This window comes from Salmo trutta, chromosome 23 (genome assembly GCF_901001165.1).
Source record: "Salmo trutta chromosome 23, fSalTru1.1, whole genome shotgun sequence".
In the NCBI taxonomy this organism is placed as follows: Eukaryota; Metazoa; Chordata; class Actinopteri; order Salmoniformes; family Salmonidae; genus Salmo; species Salmo trutta.
Window position 1 is genome coordinate 44295182 of NC_042979.1, and position 17293 is coordinate 44312474.

At 43.7% G+C, this 17293-nt stretch overlaps 1 protein-coding gene across 1 annotated transcript in view; it reads left to right on the forward strand.

Moving 5' to 3' along the window:
* Positions 1 to 17293, forward strand: part of fbn2a (fibrillin 2a) — a 190817-nt gene that overhangs the window by 151620 nt on the left and 21904 nt on the right. Inside the window, exons 44-54 of the mRNA XM_029710481.1 lie at positions 1751 to 1876; positions 2529 to 2654; positions 2902 to 3018; positions 3261 to 3389; positions 5345 to 5464; positions 7249 to 7374; positions 7492 to 7644; positions 8377 to 8442; positions 8762 to 8887; positions 11930 to 12049; positions 12549 to 12671. Of these exons, the coding sequence (XP_029566341.1) occupies positions 1751 to 1876; positions 2529 to 2654; positions 2902 to 3018; positions 3261 to 3389; positions 5345 to 5464; positions 7249 to 7374; positions 7492 to 7644; positions 8377 to 8442; positions 8762 to 8887; positions 11930 to 12049; positions 12549 to 12671 (1332 nt within the window). The remainder of the gene's footprint in view (positions 1 to 1750; positions 1877 to 2528; positions 2655 to 2901; positions 3019 to 3260; positions 3390 to 5344; positions 5465 to 7248; positions 7375 to 7491; positions 7645 to 8376; positions 8443 to 8761; positions 8888 to 11929; positions 12050 to 12548; positions 12672 to 17293) is intronic.

The window sequence follows — 17293 nt, forward strand, 5'->3', positions numbered from 1 at the left end:
TGTTAGGCTCAGTTGGTCGGCCCGGCAACACAATATCTCCCCTCGGGAACGGTCGGCGGTCACAATGTGGTCGACCTCCCGACCGTGGAAGTCAGGGGAGCCCGACATGTCTGACCGGTTCGTGTGTGGTGACCCCAAGAGGGAGAGTTATTGTGCACTAACTGCTAGTGGTTAGACTCTAACCAAGGAACAACACACAGCAAACCAATTATAGGTCTTTATTGGACTAGAAGTTCACCTCAAAATCCTCAAAGGGGAAAGAAATGTGATTGTGTGGAGACATGGAGAGAGGGTAAAAGGCAAACTAGTCATTCAAAAGGGTTTATTTAAGTCAGTAACTTAAGTAAGTTTAAATGTTTAAATGCAAGGGGGGGGGGGGGGCATATGTGTAATGTGTGAAATCAAACCAATCAGACATAAAGGTGTATTTCAGTGAGGACATGAAGCTTTGACAAATGTAACACGAGGAATTCTCACGTAACAATGGCATGAACGTGGCCTTGTGCACTAGATCATAATTAGATTTTGCTGCTTCACTGTTTAGCATGGCGTACATCACCGCCTCTCTTTTCCACATCATTTTGAGAAATGTATTTTTGGTGTTTTAGAGACATTTTAAACGCAACCAGATTATTTTTTTGGGGGGGGTTGTGGAAACCGAATTCTTCTCTCGTATGGATTTCTTCAGTTTGGCGTTACGAATCTAGTTGACACCAATCTTTATTTCCTTTAGGATAACTGCGGTGGCGGTTAGGCTAGAAAGCCTTAATAATTCCCCTCGAAAGTAACTGTAGTCATATAAGCCGTTTCTATTTCAATCCAACCCTTTCTGTTGTGATTTTAAATCTGTATTTGTCCTCTTCAATCATTTGTAAGGTATTAAGGTGAAAGTTCTATAATTCAGTCCTAGAGTGCCAATCATTTTATTCCGACTTGAAACATACTTTGTCTGTCTGTCTTTGATCTGTCTGTCTGTCTGTCTGTCTGTCTGTCTGTCTGTCTGTCTGTCTGTCTGTCTGTCTGTCTGTCTGTCTGTCTGTCTGTCTGTGATCTGTCTGTCTGTCTGTGATCTGTCTGTCAGTCTGTGATCTGTCTGTCTGTCTGTGATCTGTCTGTCTGTCAGTCTGTGATCTATCTGTCTGTCAGTCTGTGATCTATCTGTCTGTCTGTCAGTCTGTGATCTGTCTGTCTGTCTGTGATCTGTCTGTCAGTCTGTGATCTGTCTGTCTGTCTGTGATCTGTCTGTCTGTCTGTGATCTATCTGTCTGTCAGTCTGTGATCTATCTGTCTGTCAGTCTGTGATCTATCTGTCTGTCTGTCAGTCTGTGATCTGTCTGTCTGTCTGTCTGTCTGTCAGTCTGTGATCTGTCTGTCAGTCTGTGATCTATCTGTCTGTCAGTCTGTGATCTATCTGTCTGTCAGTCTGTGATCTATCTGTCTGTCAGTCTGTGATCTGTCTGTCAGTCTGTGATCTGTCTGTCAGTCTGTGATCTGTCTGTCAGTCTGTGATCTGTCTGTCAGTCTGTGATCTGTCTGTCAGTCTGTGATCTGTCTGTCAGTCTGTGATCTATCTGTCAGTCTGTGATCTGTGTTGGTGTCTCTCTCTCTGTTCATCTAACTGCCGCTGATCATTCCGGCTGCTCTGGCTACCTGTATAATTGCTATCTTAATCTGGTTGTGTGTGTGTGTGTGTGTGTGTGTGTGTGTGTGTGTGTGTGTGTGTGTGTGTGTGTGTGTGTGTGTGTGCCAGACATCGATGAGTGTAGCAGTGGGGAGAACCTGTGCCAGAGGAACGCTGACTGTATCAACAGCCCTGGGAGCTACCGCTGTGAATGCTCAGAGGGCTTCAATCTCTCCCCCATAGGAGCCTGCATCGGTGAGACAACAGACAAATCCCACACATGCTACGTCCCTCATGTACCCTATTCCCTACATATGTGCACTGACCAGGGCTCATAGGGCTCTGGTCAAAAGTAGTGCACTATATAGGGAATAGGGTCACATTTGGGATGTAAATGAAAGTGATTCTCACCAGTGTGTCTTTGTCCTGGTGTGACCTATCAGACCAGCTGTAGCTTTTTACTGTAAAAGTCCAGATGCACTGTGGACAGGCTGCGACCGCCAACACAATATTTACCCAATGTCTTGCCCCAGTGTGATCCTTGGCAGGCCCGGGGCTCTGCCTTGTAAAAGAGCACTAAGCTACATGTCTAGAGGATTACCTAATGCACCCTGTGGTCTTGACCTGGTCTTATCTGGAGGATTACCTAATGCACCCTGTGGTCTTGACCTGGTCTTATCTGGAGGATTACCTAATGCACCCTGTGGTCTTGACCTGGTCTTACCTGGAGGATTACCTAATGCACCCTGTGGTCTTGACCTGGTCTTATCTGGAGGATTACCTAATGCACCCTGTGGTCTTGACCTGGTCTTATCTGGAGGATTACCTAATGCACCCTGTGGTCTTGACCTGGTCTCATTCCCCTCTCTCTCTCTCTTCTTCTTCTTCTCCTCCTGCCGTTGGGAAGACCGCAACGAGTGTTTGGAGATCCCCAACGTGTGTAGCCATGGCGAGTGTGTGGACATCCAGGGGGGCTACGAGTGCAGGTGCCACCACGGCTTCAAGGCTACGCCCAACCGCAAGATGTGCATGGGTGAGAACTTTCTAGAAAACACTTTAGGCTCTCGCTTTCAATGGAGGCCAATGTAATCAATCCCAAATTGAGACCATTCCAAAGACCATTTTCACCTTCTGTTTTGGAATATTGTGGTTGTCCTGAAATGTTTCTGCCCTTAGATATTTTTGGTTACTTAGATCATGTCTTTCCACTCCATTTGAGATAATTGACTGAAATATTTTGTAGTGTTACAACCATTATCACTTTTTCTGTCTGTCTCCAGATGTTGATGAGTGCGAGCGGTTGCCTTGTCGCAACGGAACCTGCAAGAACACAGTGGGCTCCTTCAACTGTCTGTGTCATACCGGGTTTGAGTTCTCACACCACAACGACTGCATGGGTGAGCACCACTGTCCCCTGGTTCATCTAAAGATTTCTTTCTACCAAGGAAGATTTTCCTGCCCCCGTTCTAGGGATGTCCTTTGAGGTTTTACACCCCAAAGAAATACTTTATGACAAATACATTTTCAAAAATGTCTTTAGAAATAGAACTGCTACCTAAAGGGCATCAACTTCTCTTTTTTGGAATATAACTTGTATTTACTCTTGTATTGATGTGCTGTTTTGTGTTGTGGTTGGCAGATATTGATGAGTGTCAGACATCCTTTGGCACGCTGTGCAGGAAAGGCCAGTGTATCAACAGTGTGGGCTCCTTCCAATGTCTGTGTGAGGAGGGCTACAAGCTAACCCCCGATGCCAAGAATTGTATGGGTAAGAACTGTCCTACTCTACTGTATGGGTAAGAACTGTCCTACACTACTGTATGGGTAAGAACTGTCCTATTCTACTGTATGGGTAAGAACTGTCCTACTCTACTGTATGGATAAGAACTGACCTACTCTACTGTATGGGTAAGAACTGTCCTACTCCACTGTATGGGTAAGAACTGTCCTACTCCACTGTATGGATAAGAACTGGCCTACTCTACTGTATGGGTAAGAACTGTCCTATTCTACTGTATGGGTAAGAACTGTCCTACTCTACTGTATGGATAAGAACTGACCTACTCTACTGTATGGGTAAGAACTGTCCTACTCCACTGTATGGGTAAGAACTGTCCTACTCCACTGTATGGATAAGAACTGGCCTACTCTACTGTATGGATAATAAATGTCCTACTCTACTGTATGGGTTATGATCTGTCCTACTCTACTGTATGGGTAAGAACTGGCCTACTCTACTGTATGGATAAGAACTGTCCTACTCCACTGTATGGATAAGAAATGTCCTACTCTACTGTATGGATAACAACTGTCCTACTGTATGGATAAGAACTGTCCTACTCTACTGTATGGATAAGAACTGTCCTACTCCATTATATGGATAAGAACTGTCCTACTGTATGGAGAACAAATGTCCTACTCTACTGTATGGATAAGAACTGGCCTACTCCACTGTATGGATAAAAACTGGCCTACTCTGCTGTATGGGTAAGAACTGTCCTACTCCATTATATGGATAAGAACTGGCCTACTCTACTGTATGGACAAGAACTGTCCTACTCTACTGTATGGATAAGAACTGTCCTACTCCATTATATGGATAAGAACTGGCCTACTCTACTGTATGGATAAGAACTGGCCTACTCTGCTGTATGGATAAGAACTGGCCTACTCTACTGTATGGATAAGAACTGGCCTACTCTACTGTATGGATAAGAACTGTCCTACTCCATTATATGGATAAGAACTGTCCTACTCCATTATATGGATAAGAACTGGCCTACTCTACTGTATGGATAAGAACTGTCCTACTCTACTGTATGGATAAGAACTGGCCTACTCTACTGTATGGATAAAAACTGGCCTACTCTGCTGTATGGATAAGAACTGGCCTACTCTGCTGTATGGATAAGAACTGGCCTACTCTGCTGTATGGATAAGAACTGTCCTACTCTACTGTATGGATAAGAACTGGCCTACTCTGCTGTATGGATAAGAACTGGCCTACTCTGCTGTATGGATAAGAACTGGCCTACTCTGCTGTATGGATAAGAACTGGCCTACTCTGCTGTATGGATAAGAACTGGCCTACTCTGCTGTATGGATAAGAACTGGCCTACTCTGCTGTATGGATAAGAACTGGCCTACTCTGCTGTATGGATAAGAACTGGCCTACTCTGCTGTATGGATAAGAACTGGCCTACTCTACTGTATGGATAAGAACTGGCCTACTCTGCTGTATGGATAAGAACTGGCCTACTCTGCTGTATGGATAAGAACTGGCCTACTCTGCTGTATGGATAAGAACTGGCCTACTCTGCTGTATGGATAAGAACTGGCCTACTCTGCTGTATGGATAAGAACTGGCCTACTCTACTGTATGTCGTTCACGGTGGTAGGCTACTTTAACATGAGGGGTACTCAGCTTCGTAACATATTTCCAATGTAATAAATATTATTAGAACTATTATTGGGATAATATAGCTATTTTTGGTAACACTTAACAGTGAGGTCACCTTTACAAGTGTTTTTTAAAGAGTTATTGTAAACTCTTACTGCTGTTTCTTAATGATTATTGCCATTAACCAAAGGTGAGTATGTCAAGGTATGATGGATAAAACATTTTCAAAACATTTCCATGCTAAAGTTCTGATATTATAACCTGGTGTTTCACACGTTACCCTACTATTTATCCTCCCAACTCTTTTTCCTAATTTTCTCCAGATGTGAACGAGTGTATGATCTTCCCCGGGACATGCACTCCTGGAACCTGCCAGAACCTGGACGGCACCTTCCGTTGTCTCTGTCCCCCGGGCTACATAGTCCAGAACGAGCAGTGTATAGGTGAGGCTTCGTCTAACCCTGGCTACATCACCATGCTACATAGTGGTTGGAAAAAATGTATTTGACCAAATACAATGCTTTTTCTCTGTTAACGAATTAACAACAGACTTTCAGCATGCTTATAGAGAAGGGCACTCAACATGTACTGCACCGATACTAATGATTGAGGATTGGTTGGAAGAAATTGATAATAAGAAGATTGTGGAAGCTGTGCTGTTAGATTTCAGTGCAGCCTTTGAAATATTATTATCATAACCTGTTGTTGAGAAAACGAATGTGTTATGGCTTTTCAACCTCTGCCATATGGTGGATTATATAACTCAGAGGGTTTTCTTTAATGGAAGATTCTCTAATGTCAAACATGTAAAGTGTGGTGTACCGCAGGGCAGCTCTCTAGGCCCTCTACTCTTTTCTATTTTTACTAATGACTTGCCACTGGCATTAAACAAAGCATGTGTGCTGATGATTCAACCACAAACGCATCAGCAACCACAGCTAATGAAGTCACTGAAACCTTTAACAAATAGTTGCAGTCTGTTTTGGAATGGGTGGACAGCAATAAACTGGTCCTGAACATCTCTAAAACTAAGAGCATTGTAATTGGTACAAATCATACCTTAAGTGCTAGACCTCAGCTGAATCTGGTAATGAATGGTGTGGCTGTTGAACAAGTTGAGGAGATTAAATTACTTGGCGTTACCTTAGATTGTAAACTGTCATGGTCAAAACATATAGATTCAATGGTTGTAAAGATTGGGAGAGGTCTGGCCGTAATAAAGATGCTCTGTTTTTTTCACACCACACTCCATAATCAAGTCCTGCAGGCTCTAGTTTGATCTTATCTTGATTATTGTCCAGTCGTATGGTCAAGTGCTGCATAGAAAGACCTAGTTAAGCTGCAGCTGGTCCAGAACAGAGTGGCACGTCTTGCTCTTCATTGTAATCAGAGGGCTGATATAAATACTATGCATTTCGCTCTCTCTTGGCTGGGAGTTGAGGTAAGACTGACTGCATCACTTCTTGTTTTTACTAGAAACATTAATGTATTGGAAATACCAAATTGTTAGCATAGTCAACTTACACACAGCACAGACACACACACTTACCCCACCAGACATTCCACCAGGGTTCTTGTCACAGTTCCCAGGTCCAGAACAAATTCAAGGAAACATACAGTATTATACAGAGCTATGAGTGCATGAAACTCCCTTCCATCTTATACAGCGCAAGTGAACAGCAAACCTGGTTTCAAAAAACACATAAAGCAACACCTCACAGCACAACGCCTCTCCCCCATGTGACCTACTTGTTGTGTGCATATATTGACATGTATGTGTAACTGATAGAGTCACACACACACACACTATATGTTAATGTAAATTGTAAAGTATTTTGTCGGGGACGTCTTTTCGTTATGTGTCGAACCCCAGTACGACTAGCTGTCGCCATTAGCGTCGGCTAATCTGTGTGGGCCAGACCTGGGTTCAAAATACTATTTAAAATCTGTAAAATACTTTGAATGTGCCAGGCGACACTTTGCTTCTTGAAAGTCCAATATCTTGAAAACTTAACTGTTGATATACAAAGTATTTTTGGACCTTATCAACAGTGTACAAATGATCAAAATAGGAATTCGATAGCAGTTTGCCTTTAAGCACAGCTAAAGTATTTGAAATTGTTTCAAATATTTGAACCGAGGTCTGGTGTGTACTGTGTGGACGATCCACACAGAGCCATCCATTTTGTAACGGTAATGACAGCTCACCCCTTTTGTCCCTCTGCAGACGTCAACGAGTGTGAAGAAGACCCTAACATCTGCCTGTTTGGCTCCTGCTTCAACAACCCGGGCAGTTTCCAGTGTGTGTGCAGGCCTGGCTTCATACTGTCTGAGAACAGTCGCAGGTGTTACGGTATGTAGGGCCAACCAGAATTGTGTTCAAAACAGTGTTGAGAATTTGGCATATGAGAATAGTTAGGTAACAAAAAGGTTTTTGGAAGGAAGGTTTGTTGTCTCTTCATCTCTCCAGACACCAGAGAGAGTTACTGCTTCACCCGCTTTGAGAACGGAAAGTGTTCGGTGCCTCAGGCCTTCAACACCAGCAAGGCCAAGTGTTGCTGCAGCACTATGCCCAAAGAGGGCTGGGGAGACCCCTGTGAACTCTGTCCCAAGAAGCAGGATGGTACACACACACACACACACACACACACACACACACACACACACACACACACACACACACACACACACACACACACACACACACACACACACACACACACACACACACACACACACACACACAGTCACACACACACACACACACACAAAACATATTGAGCAGCCAAAAAATATGAGAGCCATCCCTACTCCCTAAGCCATGTCTTGACTCATTGGGCACAAACTGGTTGAATCAACATTGTTTCCACATCATATCTACATCATTTCAACCCCCCAAAAATGATGTGATGACTTTGAATCAACATGGAAAACTGGATTTGCAAAGGTCATCAAGGCAAAGGAATTTTGTGAATTTGTCTTTTTTTCACCCACATTTCATACCAAATCCATTGATTTCACACTGTTGATTTTACATTGAATTCACATTAGTTCACAACTAATTTCAAATGTAAATCAAAATAAGACATTGAACTGACATCTGTGCGCACCCTTACAGAAAAAAAACTTGATTTCACAATTTGTACTTATGTAGGTTCATGTTATCACGTTGCTTTACATGTTATCAGATTAACGTCACATACGATCACATTAGATCCCATGAAAACATGTGTTTTTGGAACACTTCACATTCGATCACATTCCAAAAGGGAAGATTGAATAGAGTCCATAGTCAGACCCAATTCAGAATTATTGAGTTAGAAATATGAATATTGTTATTATTTTTCTCCATCAGTGGCGTTCCAGCACCTGTGTCCCTTCGGCCATGGTATAATCCCTGGGACTGGAGACACACGCATAGGTAACTCACCCACATTAACATCTGTGAGGTACAGTGTGAAAAGTTACTGTGATTTATGCTTTTGAGATGATATCGCTGTAAAGATTTTGAATGAATGATATCTCTTTAAAGGTTTGGAATGAATGATATCGCTTTAAAGGTTTGGAATGAATGATATCGCATTAAAGGTTTTGTTTTATGTTGAACCTTTTGACGAGAGACGACATGAAACAGCATGAATGTGATTTGAAAAAAAAAAATATGATTTCAACTATAACGACAATGAATAGATGAAAGAATAATGTTGGGATGGATAATATTCTGAACATTGCATCTCCAGACCTGAATGAGTGTGTGGAGAACCCAGGCATCTGTAACAACGGACACTGTATCAACACAGACGGCTCCTTCCGCTGCGAATGTCCAATAGGCTACACCCTCAACTACACTGGAGTACACTGCATCGGTAAGACACAACCCTATACAACACAGCTATTCTATATTCATTAACTGCCTATAGAGTTAACAGGAAACATGTTCCACAGTCAACTACACTGGAGTACACTGCATCGTTGAGACACAACCCTATACAACACAGCTATTCTATATTCATTAACTGCCTATAGAGTTAACAGGAAACATGTTCCACAGTCAACTACACTGGAGTACACTGCATCGGTGAGACACAACCCTATACAACACAGCTATTCTATATTCATTAACTGCCTATAGAGTTAACAGGAAACATGTTCCACAGTCAACTACACTGGAGTACACTGCATCGGTGAGACACAACCCTATACAACACACCTATTTATATTTTTTATATATTCAAGTTTTAAAACACTCACATAGTAGTCAATACAAACTGAAATCCATGAGCGGTTAGACAAATACAACAAGAGAGAGCAGAAGGCACTAAACCAATGTGAGATGAGGTGCAGCCATGTTAGGAGAAGAGCAGAAGGCACTAAACCAATGTGAGATGAGGTGCAGACCAAAAATAATATGAACATTAGGAAGAAAAAGGTGCAACTTTATTCACTTTACACATTGGCAGCAAAGAGTTGAATTCCAGTGTAGCCTAGTGCATAGTGTCCAGCCTAAATACACTGAACAAAAATATAAACGCAACATGTAAAGTGTTGGTCCCATGTTTCATGAACCGAAATAAAATGTTCCATACGCATAATTTTGTTTACAGCCCTGTTAGTGAGCATTTCTCCTAGGCCAAGATAATCCATCCACCTGACACGTGTGGCATATCAAGAAGCTGATTAAACAGCATGATCATTACACAGGTGCACCTTGTGCTGTGGACAATAAAGGGCCACTCTAAAATGTGCAATATGTCATACAACACAATGCAACAGATGTCTCAAGTTTTGAGGGAGTGTGCAATTGGCATGCTGATTGCAGGAATGTCCACCAGAGCTGGTGCCAGAAAATTGAATGTTAGTTTCTCTACCATAAGCCGCTTCAACATAATTTTAGAGAATTTGGCAGTACGTCCAACCGGCCTCATAACCACAGACCACTTGTAACCATGCCAGCCCAGGACCTCAACATCCGGCTTTTCACCTGTGGGATCATTGGAGACCAGCCACCTGGACAGCTGATAAAACTGTGAGTTTGCGCAACCGAAGAATTTCTACACAAACTGTCAGAAACCGTCTCAGGGAAGCTCATCTGCGTGCTCATCGTCCTCTCCAGGGTCTTGACCTGACTGCAGTTCGTAACCGACTTCAGTGGGCAAATGCTCATCTTCGATGGCCACTGGTACCCTGGAGAAGTGTGCTCTTCACAGATGAATCCTGGTTTCAACTGTACCGGGCAGATGGCAAACAGTGTGTATGGCATCGTGTGGGCGAGTGGTTTGCTGATGTCAACGTTGTGAACAGAGTGCTCCATGGTGGTGGGGTTATGGTATGGGGCAGGTATAAGCTACGGACAACAAACACAAGTGCGTTTTATCGGTGGCAATTTGAATGCACAGAGATACCGTGACGAGATCCTGAGGCCTATTGTCGTGCCATTCATCTGCCTCCATCACCTCATGTTTCAGCATGATCATACACGGCCCCATGTTGCAAGGATCTGTACACAATTCCTGGAAGCTGAAAATGTCCAATGTATCAGACTGGTTTCTGATCCACGCCCCTACTTTATATTATATATCTATATTCCCAGTCGTGAAATCCGTAGTTTAGGGCCCAATGAATGTATTTAAATTTACTGATTTCCTTATATAAACTGTAACTCAGTAAATCTTAGAAATTGTTGAATGTTTAGTTCAGCGTAAAATCCAAAATAACCATTTCAGATTCCAGTCCAGGTTTCTGTACGCAAACTCTACCAGGTGGTGCTCTTATAGGATAAGATCTACCAGGGGGTGCTCATATAGGACAGGCTCTACCAGGTCGGTGCTCATATAGGACAGGCTCTACCAGGTCGGTGCTCATATAGGACAGGCTCTACCAGGTGGTGCTCATATAGGACAGGCTCTACCAGGTCGGTGCTCATATAGGACAGACTCTACCAGGTGGTGCTCATATAGGACAGGCTCTACCAGGTGGTGCTCATATAGGACAGGCTCTACCAGGTGGTGCTCTTATAGGATAAGATCTACCAGGTGGTGCTCATATAGGACAGGCTCTACCAGGTGGTGCTCATATAGGACAGGCTCTACCAGGTGGTGCTCTTATAGGATAAGATCTACCAGGTGGTTGCTCTTATAGGATAAGATCTACCAGGTGGTGCTCATATAGGACAGGCTCTACCAGGTCGGTGCTCATATAGGACAGGCTCTACCAGGTGGTTCTCATATAGGACAGACTCTACCAGGTGGTGCTCATATAGGACAAGCTCTACCAGGTGGTGCTCATATAGGACAGGTTCTACCAAGTGGTGCTCATATAGGACAGGCTCTACCAGGTGGTGCTCATATAGGACAGGCTTTACCAGGTGGTGCTCATATAGGACAGGCTCTACCAGGTGGTGCTCATATAGGACAGGCTTTACCAGGTGGTGCTCATATAGGACAGGTTCTACCAAGTGGTGCTCATATAGGATAGGCTCTACCAGGTGGTGCTCATATAGGACAGGCTTTACCAGGTGGTGCTCATATAGGCACTATACAGAGGAAACACTCTACTACACCAGAATGCACTGTATACTCTAATGCTACTAAACCTTGACATACCTCCTCTGTACTGTGCCATCTCATAGCGTCTATACTGAAGAGAACGTATGGAGTTGACCAAACAATAAGGTTCATGAATGTAAATAACAGGTTTCCCAGACACATATTAAACCTAGTTTTGGACTGGAAAGCATGGTCAATGGAGAATCTCCGTAATATTAATCTGTGTCTGGATAACCGCCCCATAAAGTACAATAAATGTTGGTTTTCTGTGCAATACTGTGGTCTGGAAATTCTACTGTAATGTTATACTTGACTAGTCCAGTTCCAGTTTGGTTAATTGTCCAACCTTGTGGTCCTGACCAGATGTTGACGAGTGTTTGGTGGGGAACCTATGTGGGAACGGGACGTGCTCTAACGTGATTGGAGGGTTCGAGTGTAACTGTGAGGAGGGCTTTGAGCCAGGCCCCATGATGACCTGTGAAGGTGTGTGTGGAATTGAAACCCTACTGGACATGTACATGTTATCAATGTGGTGGAGATGTATATTTATTCATTTAATATTGTAATTTTAAACACGTTTTCAAGTGTTTTATTTTTTATATACTTTTATTTTCCAAGTTTTAGTATATTGAAAATCTATTAAAATCATGATCTTAACACATTGGCAAATGGAACATATTCATATTATATTAATATAGTGTGAAATGTTCAGTAGGAAAGTTAAACCATATGGATATAAATATATGAATATGTGAATATGTGCTGGATGTATTGAAGGCATGTTGCAAATTTAAATGCAGAAATGTTCAAATGAGACTGATTATTTGCCTGGAAGTTGTGTGTGTGTGTGTGTGTGCCCGTGCCGGTGTGCAGGCGCGTACGTATGGGTGCGTGGTTCATGGGATATTGATTTTGACCGCTGGTGTTGTCCTCTGTCTGTCTGTCTGTCTGTCTGTCTGTCTACGTCCGTTCTCTGGGTCAGACGTCAACGAGTGTGCAATCAGCCCGCTGCTGTGTGCATTCCGCTGCATCAACACCTTCGGAGGATACGAGTGCATGTGTCCCGGTGGCTACACTCTGAGAGAGAACCAGAGGATGTGTCAGGGTGAGATACACACTACACACTAACACTACACACTAACACTACACTCTGAGAGAGAACCAGAGGATGTGTCAGGGTGAGATGCACACAACACGCTACACACTACACACTAACACTACACACTAACACTACACTCTGAGAGAGAACCAGAGGATGTGTCAGGGTGAGATGCACACAACACGCTACACACTACACACTAACACTACATGCTACACACTACACACTAACACTACATGCTACACACTACACACTTACACTACACTCTGAGAGAGAACCAGAGGATGTGTCAGGGTGAGATGCACACAACACGCTACACACTACACACTAACACTACATGCTACACACTACACACTAACACTACATGCTACACACTACACACTAACACTACACTCTGAGAGAGAACCAGAGGATGTGTCAGGGTGAGATGCACACAACACGCTACACACTACACACTAACACTACATGCTACACACTACACACTAACACTACATGCTACACACTACACACTAACACTACACTCTGAGAGAGAACCAGAGGATGTGTCAGGGTGAGATGCACACAACACGCTACACACTACACACTAACACTACATGCTACACACTACACACTAACACTACATGCTACACACTACACACTACACACTAACACTACACGCTACACACTACACACTAACACTACACTCTGAGAGAGAACCAGAGGATGTGTCAGGGTGAGATGCACACACTAACACTACATGCTACACGCTACACACTACACGCTACACACTAACACTACACGCTACACACTACACACTACACGCTACACACTACACGCTACACACTACACGCTACACACTAACACTACACTCTGAGAGAGAACCAGAGGATGTGTCAGGGTGAGATGCACACACTACACGCTACACACTACACACTAACACTACACGCTACACGCTACACGCTACACGCTACACACTACACACTACACACTAACACTACACGCTACACACTACACACTACACGCTACACACTACACGCTACACACTAACACTACACGCTACACACTAACACTACACGCTACACACTAACACTACACGCTACACGCTACACACTACACACTACACGCTACACACTACACACTACACGCTACACGCTACACGCTACACACTAACACTAACACTACACGCTACACACAACACACAAACACTAACACTACACACTACACGCTACACACTAACACTACACGCTACACACTAACACTACACGCAAACACTAACACTACACGCTACACACTAACACTACACGCAAACACTAACACTACACGCTACACACTAACACTACACGCAAACACTACACACTAACACTACACGCTACACACTACACGCTACACACTACACGCTACACGCTACACACTACACGCTACACGCTACACACTACACACTACACACTACACGCTACACGCTACACACTACACGCTACACGCTACACACTACACACTAACACTACACGCTACACGCTACACACTAACACTACACACTACACACTACACGCTAAACACTAACACTACACACTACACACTACACACTACACGCTAAACACTACACACTACACACTAAACACTAAACACTACACACTACACGCTAAACACTACACACTACACGCTAAACACATTGTTACTCTTTTACTCAATATTGACCCTGAAGGGATAGTTCAACCAAATGACGAGTCACGCCAGCTCCCAAAACACACACACACAGACACGCTCACACACTCTTCACACCCTTCACACTCTTCACATACGCTGCTGCTACTCTGTTTATTATCTATCCTGATTGCCTAGTCACTTTTACCCCTACCTACATGTACACTAACACTACACGCAAACACTACACACTAACACTACACGCTACACGCTACACGCTACACGCTACACACTACACGCTACACACTAACACTACACACTAACACTACACGCTACACACTAACACTACACACTACACACTACACACTACACGCTACACACTAACACTAACACTAACACTACACGCTACACACAAACACTAACACTAACACTAACACTACACGCTACACACAACACACAAACACTAACACTACACGCTACACACAACACACAAACACTAACACTAACACTACACGCTACACACAACACACAAACACTAACACTACACGCTACACACAACACACAAACACTAACACTACACGCTACACACAACACACAAACACTAACACTACACACTACACACAACAAACAAACACTAACACTACACGCTACACACAACACACAAACACTAACACTACACGCTACACACTAACACTACACGCTACACACTAACACTACACGCTACACACTACACGCTACACACTACACGCTACACACTAACACTAACACTAACACTACACGCTACACACTAACACTACACGCAAACACTACACACTAACACTACACGCTACACACTAACACTACACGCTACACGCTACACACTACACGCTAAACACTACACGCTACACACTAACACTACACGCAAACACTACACACTAACACTACACGCTACACGCTACACGCTACACGCTATACACTACACTACACACTACACACTAACGCTACACACTACACACTACACGCTACACGCTACACACTAACACTACACGCTACACGCTACACGCTACACTACACACTACACACTAACGCTACACACTACACACTACACGCTACACACTAACACTACACACTACACGCTGCACGCTACACACTACACACTACACACTACACACTAACGCTACACACTACACACTACACACTACACACTAACACTACACGCTACACACTACACACTAACACTAACACTAACACTACACGCTACACACTAACACTACACACTAACACTACACGCTACACACTACACGCTACACGCTACACGCTACACGCTACACGCTAACACTACACGCTACACGCTACACACTACACACTACACACTAACGCTACACACTACACACTACACACTAACGCTACACACTACACTACACACTAACGCTACACACTACACACTACACACTACACGCTACATGCTACACACTAACACTACACGCTACACGCTACACGCTACACACTACACTACACACTACACACTAACGCTACACACTACACACTAACGCTACACACTAACACTAACACTAACACTACACGCTACACGCTACACACTACACACTACACACTACACACTAACGCTACACACTACACACTACACGCTACACACTACACGCTAAACACTACACGCTACACACTAACACTACACGCAAACACTACACACTAACACTACACGCTACACGCTACACACTAACACTACACGCTACACACTACACGCTACACGCTATACACTACACTACACACTACACACTAACGCTACACACTACACACTACACGCTACACGCTACACGCTACACACTAACACTACACGCTACACGCTACACGCTACACGCTACACTACACACTACACACTAACGCTACACACTACACACTACACGCTACACACTAACACTATACACTACACGCTGCACGCTACACACTACACACTACACACTACACACTAACGCTACACACTACACACTACACACTACACACTAACACTACACGCTACACACTACACACTAACGCTACACACTACACACTAACACTAACACTAACACTACACGCTACACACTAACACTACACACTAACACTACACGCTACACACTACACGCTACACGCTACACGCTACACGCTAACACTACACGCTACACGCTACACACTACACACTAACGCTACACACTACACACTACACACTAACGCTACACACTACACTACACACTAACGCTACACACTACACACTACACACTACACGCTACATGCTACACACTAACACTACACGCTACACACTACACGCTACACGCTACACACTACACTACACACTACACACTAACGCTACACACTACACACTAACGCTACACACTAACACTAACACTACACACTACACGCTACACACTACACGCTACACGCTACACACTACACGCTACACACTACACACTACACACTACACACTAACGCTACACACTACACACTAACACTACACGCTACACACTCACGCTACACACTACACACTACACACTAACACTACACGCTACACACTAACACTACACACTAACACTACACACTACACGCTACACGCTACACGCTACACACTACACGCTACACGCTACACGCTACACACAACACACTACACGCTACACACTACACACTACACACTAACACTAACACTAACACTACACGCTACACGCTACACACTACACACTACACACTACACACTAACGCTACACACTACACACTACACACTACACACTACACACTAACACTAACACTACACACTAACACTACACACTACACGCTACACACATTGTTACTCTTTTACTCAATATTGACCCTGAAGGGATAGTTCAACCAAATGACGAGTCACGCCAACTCCCAAAACACACACACACAGACACGCTCACACACTCTTCACACCCTTCACACTCTTCACACCCTTCACACTCTTCACATACGCGACTGCTACTCTGTTTATTATCTATCCTGATTGCCTAGTCACTTTTACCCCT